This window comes from Otolemur garnettii, unplaced genomic scaffold (assembly GCF_000181295.1).
Source record: "Otolemur garnettii isolate 467f Iridium unplaced genomic scaffold, OtoGar3 scaffold00011, whole genome shotgun sequence".
In the NCBI taxonomy this organism is placed as follows: Eukaryota; Metazoa; Chordata; class Mammalia; order Primates; family Galagidae; genus Otolemur; species Otolemur garnettii.
Window position 1 is genome coordinate 5,095,510 of NW_003852406.1, and position 16,492 is coordinate 5,112,001.

Sequence of the window (16,492 nt, forward strand, 5' to 3'; positions counted from 1 at the left end):
TTAGATGTGGAAGGGACCTTAAAAATTAGTTGTCCAGCCCTCTTATTTTTATAAACAAGGAAACTGAGGTCCAGATAAGTTATAGTGTTCAACTTTTAATAACAATCTTTATCACTGATTTGAAACTGTTTGACTTCTATAAATATTGCACATATTTGATAAGATAATGTCATTTTTATAGACCATCTGACAGTTAAATTATATAATCTATGATTGTAATTCAGAACTAGAGTTTCTCATGAAAGCTAAGAAGTTGCTTTTGCATAATCTGAAGAATTTATTATATAAGATTTCTAGAAAGAAATGGTATGTTTAATTACAACTTCAGAATGAAACTTACAGAATATGGGTCTTACTGAACCAAATCCTTTGTAAAATTCAATAATCTTATATTTCTTATATAAGTTTTCTAAAAATACTCCTAATATGATGCTTTTTAAAGTATCTAGTGGTATCTGAGAACACAGAAGTTGCAAAGCCTAAAAACTGAATTATAATTAAATATTTATTATATACCTTCTTTGCATAATTTATAGGTCAATGTTTTGATACCTGAATCATGAATATTCTGAGAATCTTTTCTAGATAGTAACTGAGATTAATTCTTAATAAATTAAGAAGAAGAAAGAAAACCTGTTAAGGTGGAACATACGCACTGCAGGAGTCTGATCTGGTAACTAAAGATAAGTCGCTTCCCAGGACACTGTAGCCTGATGCAATATCCCCCCAGGGGAAGTTAATGAGCACATCAATGTAACGTATCCTGAATAAGTAATGACATCAACAGTAGCCGCTTAGTCTAATCCTACCCCTAAGTGTCAAGCATTTTGTCACATTACTACAGGACTCTCCAGTGTCTGCTACTTGTGCAGGTGAATCCGTAGATATTTGCATATACTCCAGTTAAAACTGTGATTTGACTGACTTGTAAACAGAGTTGATAAAAGTGAAGCTCATTGTTGTAGTGCCTAATAAGAATATCGCTTACATTTTAAGAAGACGATATGCAGCAGCAATTTAAAATGCTCAGTAAACTACAGTAAATGGACATCTATGCTATATAGCAAACCAATAGTCATTTACTATCTCTATAGTGACACAAATAAGGAAGTTACTTGACCAATTACTTTACATATTGCCAGTTTATTTTTTGATCCAGTTTGACAATATCAACATAATTGATTCCTAAGCTGATATGATATGTACGCAATGGTGACTTTTCTTTCAATTCTTCTGTTTAGCACAGAGGAGGTTCCTCCTTGCTGCCTTCCTAACAATAGCTCACATATATAATTTGTGTTTTTTATACCCCTTAAATGCAATGTTAAGGATTTAAAATAAATGTTGGTGGATAAAGACACATTTTCCTCCTCCTTTCCTCCCTCCCTCCCTTCCTTCCTTCCATCATTCACCTGCATGTAAACTCAAGCTACCTAACTGATGGATGAAGCGTTGCTATAAAGATAACACAGCACAAAGGAGCCTATCTTTGTTTCCAAGATGATGAAAGCATTCAGGGGAGATTTCCAGTTACTAACCTCTTGTTTGGGAGATAATCAGTACTTTATCTTTAAAAATGTGTTTTCAGTTGCTCACTGGGAATAATGGGTTCTTATTTCAGGCAAGGAATGTACTGTCAACGTTTGCCTGGACATCACTTTCAGACCCGTGAGATGAATCCCAGGCCCAGGCTGGCTGGAATCTGGATGGTTTCTAGTGCGAGGGAGGATGGGTTAAAAGGAAAGGTGACAGGAAAGATGTGTTTAGCATCCATGAGCAGCTGAGGAGAGTCTTTCCTGTCTCGTAAACGCATCTGAGAAGATTAAGAAGAAAGAAAATAAATGCAGCATTAGTTCTTTGAATCTAAAAGACATTCTTCTGCCAAAATTTCTACCGAAATTCTTAGCTAATGTTTATCTTTGTTTAAAATCACTTCATTTTCCCAATAAACTGTTATCAAACCAGTAAAATAAGATAATAAAAGATAAAACCACATTACCTTTCAATAAATTGTTAATTTTCCATTCAAAAGACTGTTGTTGAATCAAGGAAAAGAAAAGATAGGAGCACTTACCTGTATAGTACGAATAAATGATACCGAGACTCTTTCTTCAAACTCGTTAACTGGAGTGTACAAATTCAACACCTTGACAATCTGTGAGAAATGAAATGACCAAAGTTTTAGGCATATTATCAATTACATACTGGGCACCTATAACCTGGAAAATGAAAAGGATATGCACATATGGTTTTCACTTCTACTCACGGGGTAGGCTGGGAGAAGAGAGAAGAAGGATCTGATCTTAGGGCACATTTACTTTTGTTAGTTAAATTCTTATAAGAATGTGTTAATGTAATATTTGTACAATATTTTAAGAAGCCATATAAATTTAGAAAAAATATTAAAACAGTACAAAAGAACAAAACATGAAAAGTAATAGATTTGGCACTCATAGCTCAGTGAGTAGGGTGCCAGACACATATACTGAGGGTGGCAGGTTTGAGCTTGGCCCAGACCTGCTAAGCAACAATGTCAACTTCAGCCAAAAAATAGCCAGGCATTGTGGTGGGCACCTGTAGTCCCAGCTACTCGGGAGGCTGAAGCAAGAGAATCACTTAAGCCCAAGAATTTTGAGGTTGCTGTGAGCTGTGATGCCATACCACTCTACTGAAGATGACTTAGTGAGACTCTGTCTCAAAAAAAATAAAACAAAAAAAAAAGAAAAAGAAAAATCATAGTGCCTCACTCCTATCCTCTCAGTCTCTGAAAGTGGAAATTGTTAACCAAGTCTTGAGTCTCCTTCTAGCTACCTTCTATCCATATTTTACTTATTTTTTAATACAAATGGAATTCATTCTACTAATATTTTCTGCAACTTGCTTTCTTAATATATAAAAATATATCTATCCATATTAAAAATAATAGAATATTTTTGAATTTTTTATAAAAATCAGATTTTTATAAAAGATAAGTTACTATAAATGAATAACATGAATAGCAACAAAAGTTTCTTTTTTTTTTTTTTTGCTGTTCTTGTTGAAACAGAGTCTCACTATGTCCCCCTTGGTAGAGTACCTACCATTGCCCGTTGCGTCACAGCTCACAGCAACCTCAAACTCTTGGGCTTAAGCGATTCTCTTGCCTCAGCTTCCTGAGTAGCTGGGACTACAGGCACCCACCACAACACCCGGCTATTTTTTTCGTTGCAGTAGTCATTGTTGTTCAGCTGGCCTGGGTTGGGTTCGAACCCACGAGCCTCAGTGTATGTGGCTGGTGCTGTAACCACTGTGCAACGGGTGCCGAGCCGCAACAAAAGTCTCTTAAAGAAATTAACCAATTAACTAGAGGCTATGAAAGTCTTTATAAAAACTCAAATTAATTTCTTTTGTAAAATGGTCATATCTCATTTCTAATTAAATCATTATCTATATAAAGTAGAAAGCTATTTCTTTTTTTAAGCTATGCAGTTCAATACAATAGCCACATGTGACTACTGAATTAAAATTTATTTAAAAAAGTAAAAATAAAAATTGAATGCATGACAGTGCTAGTCTATAGGTAAAGAATAATTAAACACCAGAGAGATGTGAATTAGAGAGTGGTCATTTTGATCAGGTCTGTGAGTGATAAAGTGAATCAGAGATTAGCCCCTCAGAGGCAAGTATTAGAACGTTGAAAAGTAGGACCACTTTGTTAAATAAAATTGCTAAATAACTGGCTCGGCGCCTGTGGCTCAGCGGCTAAGGCGCCAGCCACATACACCTAAGGTGGCGGGTTCAAATCCCCAGCCCAGGCCTGCCAAACAACAATGATGGCTGCAACCTAAAAATGGCCAGGCGTTGTGGCGGGCGCCTGTAGTCCTAGCTACTTGGGAGGCTGAGGCAGGAGAATCGCTTCAGCCCAGGAGTTGGAGGTTGCTATGAGCTGTGATGCTATAGCACTCTACCCAGGGGGATAGCTTGAGGCTCCGTCTCAAGAAAAAAAAAAATTGCTAAGTAACTTAACTATAGATCTACCTCACTCTATGAAATAGGTGCTCAGAGTGTATTAAAGTGTTCAAGTATATTCTTTAAAAGCTGGATGACAGCAGACTCTTCCAGCTTCTCCCGTGTATCCTTACTTTCCACACCTGGCAGAAATGGGGGGAAAATCTCAAGAACATTATTCAGTAGTGTGTTTCTGCTTTATTTTTAGCAAAAACTTATGTAAACATGAATTCAGGATTAAGAAGCTGCAAATCTGGATTCCAATTATCTCAAAAGAGTTTTAACTGCATTGGACATAACCAAAGATGGCTATGTCAGGAGATATGTGATAAAGAGTAAGAAAGTTCAAGAGTCAGCGCAGAAAATAACAATGCAGAAGAAAAATGGGCGTGTTTATGCCTGTGCTCTGCCTCATGCTGTTGCCATAGTTCTCAAATGCCCCTCCCATCCTCTCACTTGTTAAATTCAATGCCCAGCCTTATGGGTCCATCCCTGAACACAGTTATCACCCCTCAGGATTTCCTTTACACGTCTTACTATAGAAGTTATTAGAACTCCAGGGTAGAGTCAGCTGGATCCATCTCTGCCTTCCCTGCTAAACTGAAGCACCGTGAAGACAGCTATTTCCTTACTGAAGTATCTCCTCCAGCAACAAGTAAGGTGCCTCGAGATGGGAGCTCAATTAGTCATTTGTTGAATTGAAGGAACAAGAATTCTTTGTCTTAAACAAAAGTCTAAAGAATCATTCAAATATTCAATAACATGGAAAATTACTTTATGGAATATAAGCTCTATAAAATGTATATTCCCATGAAAGCAGAGATTTTGTTTTGTTTATGGTTGTATCTCAGTGCTTGCAACAATCTGTAGAACACTGTAAGAATACAATAAATATTTGCTGAATATTAAATATAAACACACTAAAATATATTAATTTCTGGTAAAATCTCCTTTAAGATCTGTACAGACATGTATTTTCTCTGACAAGATGAAGTCAGTTCACACACACAACCAGTAACTAAAAACTTCTTACTTCCCTAAAGATCATCCTTGATGACTATTAAGTTATTTCACAATAGGGAAAGTGGCTCTACCTGGGCAGTAGTTAGAGCATTGCACATGGAACAAATAGCTTCTGCATCATCATCTGTTTTCTTTTTCACTTGCAAAAGCTGAGCAGCCTGAATGAGAGGTTCCAGAGTTTCTTTAGCCCCACTGTTCATCAGATTCTTGTCACGTAGCCATTCTTCCAGTTGACTGACATTATACCTGTGCCAAAGGAGAGAGGGGGAATGAGAGACAGAACGCAACCTTGCTGAATGTTGTTATAAATGTTCTAATTTTGTGTGTGTGGCCTTGTCAGGATTTTCTGTTACTATGACAAGCAGTATTTTTGTTCAATTTTCTTAAATCTCATCAGCTATGCTTAAAAATTTATCATTATAGGGAGTCAGGAGGTTTATATTCATAATTACATAAGATTCAAGAGATATATTCAAGAGAATATAATTCTCTTAATGAAAGATAGCTATCAAGGCATAATAGCAAAAGTTGTAAGACTTACTAATGAACAAAATAGAGTACTTAATATTGTTCTGTCCTCACTGGTGAGCTGACCAGATAACACTTCCTGGCTTCTCTTACAATTTCAAGAGATGGGTCCCTTCTGCAGGGTAAGACCTGATCCTCCAAGTGCTCTTAATCCTGTAAAACAAACTCTCAACTAGGTAACTGAATAACCAGATCTGCCATGGATTGCCTTGTGCTCAAGCCTCTTTAGGAAGGCACCTGGGAGATGGAGATAGAGGCTTAAGAGAGCTCAGGGACAGAAGGAGAGCAAGGAAAGAGGGGCCCTTGGGGGAGACAGACTTCCAACAGGGAGAGAAACAAAGAAACTGCAAAGATGCTGAGGTTTCACAGGTGGCCGACCAAGTGACAGTGATTCTCAAACTAAGAGGGAGGTAAGTGAACCCCAATCAGAACTTAGTAATCGGGCAAACAGAAGTCATTATGATACCACAGTGGATGACATCACATTTATAAGCAAAGTTTATATATAATTAAATTCTGCTACCTGAGTGGAGAGCATTATCTTCTTAAAGTTAACTATGACGAGATGTGGGTGAGAATGCAAAACCTGAAAAGAACACTAAGGTTTCCAGAGATTAACTAAAGACTTTAGTAGGAAGAAATCCTTTCCCCCTGTGTGGGGACATGAAAAAGTGTTTGGGCTTTCTCTCCATGGCCTTGGATGTGGGACAACATGAAGCTGTCTAGGCTTTCTTCCCATGGGAAAGCGCCATGTATTCCTAGAGGGCCATCAGTGCACAGTGAAGTCATGCGCATGTAACTACTGCTTGGCATGTTGCCACTTTTGTTCCCCAGGTACAAAGGTGCACAGGACCTTTCCCTTGCTCGGACTGCAGACTGTGGATCACAGATGGTGATGTGTAACTTAGCTGGCTGTGAACCTCCCACGTAACTTAGCTCACCAGCTGCCCCCCAGCTGAATAAAGCATGTTACACCTGCCTTCCATGTCTGAGTTTCCCTCTGGTCTGGCTGAATTAGAACATTACCCCAGTCTTAGCAAATATTCCAGCTGTTATAAAATATTTGCAAAAAAAAAATCAATTCTAATATAATAGTAAGGTCTTGGTGAGGATAGTTGGGCATGACATGTAATGTAGCTTTCCTTAAAATACAGAGGGGGCATATTTCAAGTATGTCAGTAGGTAAAAGATCTATTAGACTCGCTCTTGTTGCCATAGGTACAAAAATATTTTGTCAAAACATATTTCTAAGAGCTCTCAAACATTAGAAATATTCATAATAATTTTACATTTTCTTACTGTGTAATTAAAATACACATACAAAGAGAGGGACAGCTATCTCATCTTTGTGTATTCTTGCATCATTTCTTCACTCTCTCAAACAAGTTAGTTGCACAGTGGAGCAGGATTTCATATCAAGCAAATCAAGCAATGTGGAGACCCTGCTGGCAAGGCACAGACAGGCCACAACGATGATGGAGATCTGGAGAAATCCAGCCAAGGAAGAGAGTGGCTCCGTGCCAGCTCCTCCCTTGCTGCTTGGCCGCATGGCGCCAGACATCAGGGCACCGACTGCAAACAAGTCATCAGCTGTCCACAACCCAGCAGGCCAGCTGGGCAGTGAAAAGAAGCTGTCACAGATGTTGGCATTTGCTCACCTGATCTGCATGCCTTTACTCCAGGAGCACATGTCCTTCCGCAGGAGGAGGTTGTTCAGGGTGATAGCCCCCACGATGTAGAACATCTGCTTGACCACCTGCTTGATCAGTTCTGGGTCCATGCCGTGCTGACACATGACTGAGTGGAAGGAATTGAGCTGCCGGAGAATGGAGTCCAGCGTGTAGGTGCCCTCGTCAGCAATACTGGAGGTTCGCTTTCTTAGCCCCGTGGGCTTCACCCCGGACACGCCCTGAATTGTTTCGTGTTCCAGCATGCCTGAGACTGCAGGAGTATTCCGATTGTTAGAGAGGATTTGAGAGAAAACCTATTTCATGTGCACACATACACACGTACATTCAACTTAGGAAAATGATCTGAGTATTGAAATGGAAGCAAAAGGAACTTCATCAAAAGAAGGGCTTCTGGATTTTAAACTTTAATGAAGGAATAATTCTTCTTCTTCTGCTTCTTCTTTTTGGAGACAGAATATTGCTCTGTTGCCCACACTAGAGTGCCTTATTGTCCTAGTTTGCAACAACCTCAAATTCCCAGGCTCAAGAGAGCCTCAGGCCGCAGCCTTCTGAGTAGCTGGGACTACCGGCACCCACCACCACACCCAGTTAATTTTTCCATTTTTTTTTAATTTTTTATTTTAAAGACAGAGCCTCAAGCTGTCGCCCTGGGTAGAGTGCGGTGGCATCACAGCTCACAGCAACCTCCAACTCCTGGGCTCAAGCGATTCTCCTGCCTCTGCTTCCCACGTAGCTGGGACTACAGGCGTCTGCCACAATGCCCGGCTGTTTTTTGGTTGCAGCTGTCATTGTTGTTTGGGAGGGTCCGGGCTGGATTCGAACCCGCCAGCTCAGGTATATGTGGTTGGCGCCTTAGCTGCTTGAGCCATAGGCGCTGAGCCAATTTTTCCATTTTTTATAGAGACAGGGTCTCAATCTTGCTCAGGCTGGTCTGGAACTCCTGACTTCAAGTGACCCTCCTGCCTCTGACTCCCAGAGAGCTAGGATCTTAGGTGTGAACCACTGTACCCGGCCAAAATAATTCTTCAGTGCAAAAATTTTCCATGAGATTAAGTCATCCTAATGGCATACTTTTAAATATAAGAAGCAGTATCCTTGTGATAGCAAAAGTGTGTGGTGTCTTGGTGGGTTTTTGAGAGAGGTAGGTAATGGTTAGGGTTAAGTATTTCCATGATATGTGAGCTCCAGAGGCAAAATAGTAAGAAAGGTAGGACACTGACAAGAGTCTGGATGAAGACTTGGGAGAGGGCAATGGCGTAGTGTTGGAGAGCTGGGCCTTTCCTTAACCCACAACAGCAGTGAGGTCGGGCTACCCTCCGTCTCCAGGACTTGCTGCTCTTATCTGTGGTGCTGCTGCTCCCCCTGCTGTGCTCTCTTGGCGTTTGGCTTATGCCTCCCTAGAGTGTTTTTGAGATGCCTACTCCCCAACAGGGAGCTCCTGGAGAGCAAAAGCCACGTCCTTGTGCTAAATACAGCTTCCGCAGAACCTCATATTGACTCAAAATGGTTGTTGTTTTTGCTGTCAAATGACTAGGAGATGCAATCCCCATCAAATTACCAAAGTCACACTTCACAATTCCAGAAAAAATAATTCCATGCTTTGTTTGGAACCAGAAAAGAGCCTGAATAGCCAATGCAATCTTAAACAAAAGAACAAATCTGGAGGCTTTATATTGCCAGACTTCAAACCATACTACAAGGCTATAGTAACAAAGCATGGCATTGGTACAAAAAAGAGACATAGACCAACGGGACAGACTAGAGAAGCCAGATATAAAATCATCTACCTAGAACCAACTAATCTTTGACAAAGCAGACAGCAATGTATCCTGGGGAAAAGAAGCCCTATTCAACAAAGGGTGCTGGGGCTCGGCGCCTATGGCTCAAGCGGCTGGGGCGCCAGCCACATACACCTAGGTTGGCGGGTTCGAATCCCCAGCCTGGGCCCGCCAAACGACAATGATGGCTGCAACCAAAAAAATGGCTGGTGCTATGGCGGGCACCTGTGGTCCCAACTACTTGGGAGGCTGAGGCAGGAGACTCACTTGAGCCCAGGAGTTGGAGGTTGCTGTGAGCTGTGATGCCATGGCACTCTACCCAGGGGGATAGCTTGAGGCTCCGTCTAAAAAAAAAAAAAAAAAAAAAAAAAAAAACAAAGGGTGCTGGGAAAACTGGCTAGCTACATGCAAAAGAATGAAACACAACCCCTACCTTTCACCAGTCACAAAAATTAATTCAAGATAAATAAAAGACTTAGATCTAAGGCATGAAACCATAAGAATACTAGAGGAAAATGTAGGAAATACTCTTCTAGATCAGCCTAGACAAAGAATTTATGAAAAAGACCCCAATGGCAATCATAGTAACACGAAAAATTAATAAATGGGATTTGAGGCTTGGTGCCTGTAGCTCAAGCAGCTAGGGAAACAGTCACATACAATGGAGCTGAAAGATTAGAATCCAGCCCAGGCCTGCCAAACAACAATGACAACTACAATTAAAAAAAAAAAAATTCCCAGGCATTGTGGCAGGTGCCTGTAGTCCCAGCTACTTGGGAGGCTGAGGCAAAAGAATCACTTAAGCCCAAGAGTTTGAGGTTGCTGTGAGCTGTGATGCCACAGCACTCTATCCAGGGTGATAGCTTGAGACTCTGTCTCATAAATAAATAAATAAATAAACAAATAAATGGAATTTGATTAAACTCAAAAAGCTTCTGCACAGCTAGGGGAACAACAAACAGACAACCTACAGAATGGAAGAAAATATTCATAAGTTACACATTTGATAAAGGGCAAACAATCAAAATTCACAAAGAACTCAAGCAATTTCAGCCAGGAAAAAAACCAAACAAACCTATTAAAAAGTGAACAAGAGACCTGAACAGCAGCTTCTCAAAAGAAGAAAGACAAATAGGTGATAAACATGTGAAAAAATGCTCAATGCCACTAATCATCAGGGAAATGCAAATTACCTTACCCCAGTTAGAATGGCTTTTATTAAAAAGTCCAAAAACAATAGATGCAGACATGGATGCAGAAAGAAAGGAACGCTCATACACTGTTGGTGGGACAGCAAATTAGTATAGCCTATGGAAAACAGTATGGAGATTCCTCAAAGAACTTAAAACAGACTTACCATTTAATCCAGTAAACCTAACTACTGGGTATTTGCCCAAAAGAAAAGATGACTTTTCATCAAAAAGATATCTGCACTGGAGTATTTATTGCAGCACAATTTACAATTGCAAAGATGTGGAATCAGTCCAAGTATCCATCGTTCATTAGTGGATTAATAAAATGTGGCATATGTATACAATGGAGTACTACCCAGGCATAAAAAGATGAATTAATACCTTTCACAACAATTTGGGTAGAATTAGAGACCATTCTCCTAAGTGAAGTATCTCAAGAATGGAAAAGCAAACCCCACATGTACTCACTATTAAATCGGAACTAACCGATGAGCACACATATGCATAGTGGGGAGTAAAACTCAGTGGAAAGCGACTAGGGGGAAGCAGGAGGGAACGGGATAAAAATCAACCTAGTGGGTACTATGAACACTATTTGGACAACAGGCACACCTATAGCCAGGACTCAGCTATTACAAAAATGATCCATATAACTTAAAACATTTGTACCTCCTTTATATTTTGAAATAAAAAATATTGTAACATTTCTGGGCCAGGTCTGGTAGCTCATGTGTGTAATCCCAGCATTCTGGGAAGCTGAGGTGGGTAGATTGTTTGAGCTCAGGAGTTTAAGACCAGCCTGAGAAAGAGTGAAACCCCATCTCTACTAAAAATGAAAAATTGAGGAAACAGGATTGCTTGAGCTCAAGAGTTTGAGGTTGCTGTGAGCTATGATGCCACAGCACTCAACCAAGGGTGACAAAGTGAGACTCTGACTCAAAAAAATATATATAACATATCTGGGTGTAGAGAATGAGAGCACACACAGAGAGAGATACATGAAATCACACATAGTGCATGTAGCTGAATATCCTCAGCTGCTTAGCCAATCAGAAACTACTATTTTATTATTTAATTTTATTTTATTATGTTTTTGAGACACAGTCTGGTTCTATAGCCTTAGGTAGAATGCAATGGAGTCATAATAGCTCGCTGTAACCTCAAACTCCTGGGTTCAAGTGATCCTCCTGGCTCAGCCTCTTGAATAGCTGGGACTGTAGGCACACACCATGGTGTCCACCTAATTTTTCCATTTTTAGTTGAAAGGGGGTCTCATTCTTGCTCAGACTGGTCTCAAACTCCTGATCTCAAGTGATCCTCCTACCTCAGCCTCCTAGAGTACTAGAATTATCGTTATGAGCCACTGTGCCTGGCCAGAAACTACTATTTCAAACCAAATTGCTTTTAACAATTCCATAGGGGCCATGAGATGTACAGCTCACCATGGACCTGTCTTTGTTGCCACTACCTGCCAGGCCATCTCACTGCAGCTTGTTAAAGTGCAAAGCCTCTCAAGCCTCCTTGGTTTTAGCTGGGCCCATAGGAAGCCCTGTATAGGAGTGTCTTAGTGTGAAGTTCAAAGTGTTTTTGAAAACTATTCAAGGTATGAGGTCTACTGCTGGGTATCAAGCATAACCCAATCTTAAGAGAGAGGAAGAGAGCCAGATATTGGTGTTACGGTTGTGTCAAAGCAGTGATTCTGATGTATCCTTTAGCTATGGCTGGGTTTCCAGAATTCCTCAGCTAATTTTAAGCCTATCTTAATAGTTTATGAATACATGCACATGAATTGATGTATTTATATAAGTATATGCCCCAAACATGCGCCACTGGTAGTTATTATTGATGGGCATCTAACACCGGCAGGCTGCCATGCTCAGCAGTGCCTGGCCTTACCGATCATAGGCTGAAGGATGTTCTCTAACACCCGCACAAGCTGCTGGTAGATCTGAATAGCCAAGTCACTCAGCACCTGCCGATACTCAGCCAGGTCAAAATTGGTGAGGCAGTGTTCATTCTGGCGAGACGTGTTGTGCTTCATAAAGCCCTAGAGTCAGAACGCAAAGTTAACGACACACAGAGCAAAGCGTCTCTTCTGTCTTTAACTGCCTCCTGTTTGATCAGCACCTTCATGCTCTTTGTCCTCTTTCCATGGAGTTTCATCCACCCCACACGCAAATGCCAGGACAGTCACTCTCCAGGGCTGCTGTGTATTTGCTTGCTTCCCTCATATCTCCCTTAGCCCTCCTTCTTACGAGCCTTTGAATAGTAAATAGCTAAACCTGGCAATCTAGCATGTATCTTCCCAACAGCAATGTCAATGAAACAAGTTGGGAGAACTTAACTGAAAAAAGTGAATGAATGGGGCAGCGCCTGTGGCTCAAAGGAGTAGGGCGCCAGCCCCATATGCCGGAGGTGGCGGGTCCAAACCCAGCCCCGGCCAAAAAAAAAAGTGAATGAATGTTTCACTTATGAAACAGCATGTCTACTGCCAAACGCAAAATTATCTAAGGTACTTATCTCAACTTCAATTCATTATATGTAGTCTTATTCGTATTATACCCAAAGGGCATATAATATCTTCTTGAGATAGACCAATTTTTACAGAGACTGCCTCCCTACAACCTAATTAATGACACGGTCCATAAGTGGGGACTGACAGGACATGGTAAATGACAGCACTGCAGGATTCTGGTCTGACAGTCCCACCTTCTCAAGGACTATGTCTTGCTCATCTTTGTGTTTTCCATCATTTTCTGGGACAGTCCTCTGCATCTGGGTGCTCAGAAAGCACTATTGATCAGCTTCTTTGCTGCCCTCCTGGAAAAGGCTGGAGAAGTATGGAGGGCAGTGGGGTAGGGCCACAGGTGCTCAGAGGCAGGCAGACCAGTACCCCAGCTGTGCTCCTTCTGGCTGAGAGGACGTGAACAAACTGATGAGCCTCACTGAGCTTCAGTTTGTCATCTGTAAAACTGGGCTATAATTCCTACTTCATAGGGATATTGTAAGAATTAAATAATATAACATTATTTATAGTATGTGCTATCTGGCACATACTCAGCAGTCCTTACTGAATAGTAATTATTAATATTTCATGTAGTTCTGAAATACATTAAACTTTATCAAGCAACTGATGAGCATATCCATACAAATAAAAGCAATACAGATTTTTGGACAAATCAAAAGAAACATGATCTTTACTCATATCTTATCCTTGATCACCTTAATGTACAGTGGCAGGCCCAAATTGATACACTTCTTTATTGGCATAAGTTAGTTCAATATTTTGATACTGGTTCTTAGAAAGCTCGCTTTGACATATTGATAAAAAGTTTCATTTCTGGTAACCATTCATTGACTGATGCTTGTTTTATTTTTCTGTGCTTTCTCATAACATAAACTCTTACAGGGAAGAAACTATGTCATTCTCCAATTTATTGTTTCATAGATAATGAACATCAAATAATGAACTTCCAAGCCACCTCTGAATCTGGGTTTCTAAATCAACAAAAGGTTAAACATTTGTGCTTTTAAAATTTTCCTTAAAAAAGCCAGAGAAAGTATAGCATGCTGGTTTTATAAGGAAGGTTTTCTCACCTCTTCTCCACTGTACTGCTTCAAACAGTGCAAAAATCGGCATGTGTTAGAGAGCCAGAAGGAGACGGTTTCAAAATCATCACCTCTTTTCTGAAAGAGAGAACAAGTCTAAATTTACCTTTTCCTTAGGGAAATAACAACCCGGAAAAAAATGAACAGATACCAAAAGCCCCATTTCTTGGAAAAATGTACCCACTACTAAACAGCTAATCATTCAACATTAATGGGCACCAAGAAGGTGACAGAGAAAGAGGGGACGGGTAAACTCAAACCTAATTGGTACAATGCACACTCTCCGGGTGATGGGTACATCTATAAGTTTGACCCAAACTGTAAAAAAGCAATTCATGGAACTGAAACTTTTGTACCCCTGTAATATTCTGAAATTTAAAAAAGGCGCATTTCTTTCAGTTATCATTATAAACAATTATAAAAATAAATCACATTGTGGTTGTAAAGTCTTATATTACTGCGAACAGAATTTTAGCCACTGGGTTTACTGGTTGGTCATTACCTCGCTTGGTATCCATTTTCTTATACCATTAGAAAACTAAGTCGATGTTAACTTAGACATCCCTATAAACAGAAAAATATTCACCAAGCCACGGCTGACCCAAACTCACTTCCCTTCGGGTTAATGAAGGGAATCAGAAAGAACTAAAAGCACAAAAGGGAATAATTTTGCAGGGTTTTTTTTGTTTTTTTTTTTTTTGGCCGGGGCTGGGTTTGAACTTCCACCTCTGGTATATGGGGCCAGTGCCCTACTCCTTTGAGCCACAGGCGCCACCTGGGAATAACTAATTTTGTAATAAAGAATATGAGAAAGAGTTTGATGCACTTCACACAGATTAGATTAAAAGTCTTGTGAGTGAGCAGTGACTCAGATGGGATGGAAGGAGCCCTACACTAAGCAGTACCTCAGGGGGAATCTGGTTGGCTCTATACCAGGACTGGGTCACAGCGGCAAGGAGAAGAGAGAGAACGATTGTGCCTGAAAAAGACTCCGGGGCTCGGAATGTTTCCCAGGGGCTGAATGGTAGACATATTGGGGAAGATGATGAATTTGTAAACTAAACCATTTGGATGAACTAATCCCAGTTTGGATATGGGAAGTCACAAATACATCAATGTTTGCCTATACATTCTCTTAAGAAAACCTTGCCTTAACGTTTACTTATCTAAAATAGTTTACCTGGAATAGGTGCCTAGCATTAAATGACCTCAGAAACTCCTTTTTTTTTTTTTGCCTGGTAGCATATATTCCAATAACTCCACTACTATGTCACAAAATAACCTGACTTTTTAGAAGCAGTATGAGAACGACTGCCTTTGGCTACTTGGTAGTGACTTTAAAGTCCTACTAGGAGCAGGATAAATCATAAGGAAAGATAGATTTCTCATAAGATCATTTTTTCTTATGAAATATTGAATAAAATTTAACTCTTCAAGCAAGTACGAAATAAACTAAACTAAAGTCCTTAAATTTTGGAAAATATTTTCTTAAAAAAACTTCAGGAAAAAAATCCTGGCTGGGTACAGTGGCTCACGCCTGTAATGCCAGCACTCTGGGAGACCAAGGCAGGAAGATCAGTTGAAGTCACGAGTTCAAGACCTGTCTGAACAAGAGCGACACCCTGTCTCTATAAAAAAAAAAAACCAAAAAAAACAAAGAAAAATTAGCCAAGTATGGTAGTGCATGCCTATGGTCCCAGAGACGGGAGGCTGAGACAGAAGAATCAACTGAGACCAGGAGTTTGAGGTTACAGTGAACTGTGACAAGGCTGCTATACTTTAGTCTGGCTGACAGACCCAGACTCTTATCTCAAAAACAAAAACATCAAACAAACTCCCTCCACCCCCCCACCCCCCCCAAAAAACAAGCCCTAGAGGCTATCAAACCTAATTTAGTCTTTTTAGCTGAGACAGAATAACCGAGTTCAGATCTTGAAGTACCCTTAGGTAAATATCTGAAAGACTTAGCTATAAATTCTTCCAGATTTAGGAAGATGGCCAGGAAGTAAATAAAATTTTGTGATATTCTCAAACACAGAAAATCATCCTATGGATTAAGTACAGATTTGACTACAAATAGCTTTACCCTTTCTAAAAATCTGTATTATAATTGTTCCTAATAGAGGCTCCGGGCTGATCTGACAAAGACAGATTGGGAGACAAGGCAAGCTACAGGCTGGTCTGTGGCAGCAGATCACAAAATCACTTATCTAGACTGTTTCTGCCAATGTCAAGACAAGTTAAAATGCGGAGATCTTCAGAATAGCCTCAGCCAGACCCTTGTAATTGCATCTGTACTAAAGAGTTACCAGTAAATTGATTAAAACCTAAGGAGAAGACTTCATTCCAGAAATAATTCAGCATTTGTTCTCACTACCGTGTTTCTTTGAAAATAAGACACAGTCTTATATATATTTTTTCTCAAGAAGACACACGGGCTTATTTTCAGGGGATGTCTTCCTCTCCGAGAAATGCATGGCGTGGCTCTGCAGATCCGCCGCAGAGCCACACCCATCACTAGCTCTTATTATCAGGGTAGGGCTTATATTTAACAAATGCATAGAAATCCTGCTAGGGCTTATTTTGGGGGTAGGTCTTATTTTGGGGGAAACACGGTAGTAACCTCTGCCTTTGCTAAGACATCTTTAAACAAATTAACTCGGCTTGGCGCCTGTGGCTCAAG

At 40.2% G+C, this 16,492-nt stretch overlaps 1 protein-coding gene across 7 annotated transcripts in view; it reads right to left on the reverse strand.

Moving 5' to 3' along the window:
• Positions 1-1,123: 1,123 nt before the first annotated feature.
• MYO5A (myosin VA) overlaps positions 1,124-16,492 on the reverse strand; it is a 126,861-nt gene continuing 111,492 nt past the window's right edge. For all 7 annotated transcript variants that reach the window (XM_012801968.2, XM_023510112.1, XM_023510111.1 and 4 more), the window contains 6 exons: positions 13,798-13,887; positions 12,097-12,247; positions 7,197-7,479; positions 5,082-5,256; positions 2,075-2,155; positions 1,124-1,813 (listed from right to left, as the gene is read on the reverse strand). In XM_012801968.2, the coding sequence (XP_012657422.1) occupies positions 1,661-1,813; positions 2,075-2,155; positions 5,082-5,256; positions 7,197-7,479; positions 12,097-12,247; positions 13,798-13,887 (933 nt within the window). In that variant the 3' untranslated portion in view covers positions 1,124-1,660. The remainder of the gene's footprint in view (positions 1,814-2,074; positions 2,156-5,081; positions 5,257-7,196; positions 7,480-12,096; positions 12,248-13,797; positions 13,888-16,492) is intronic.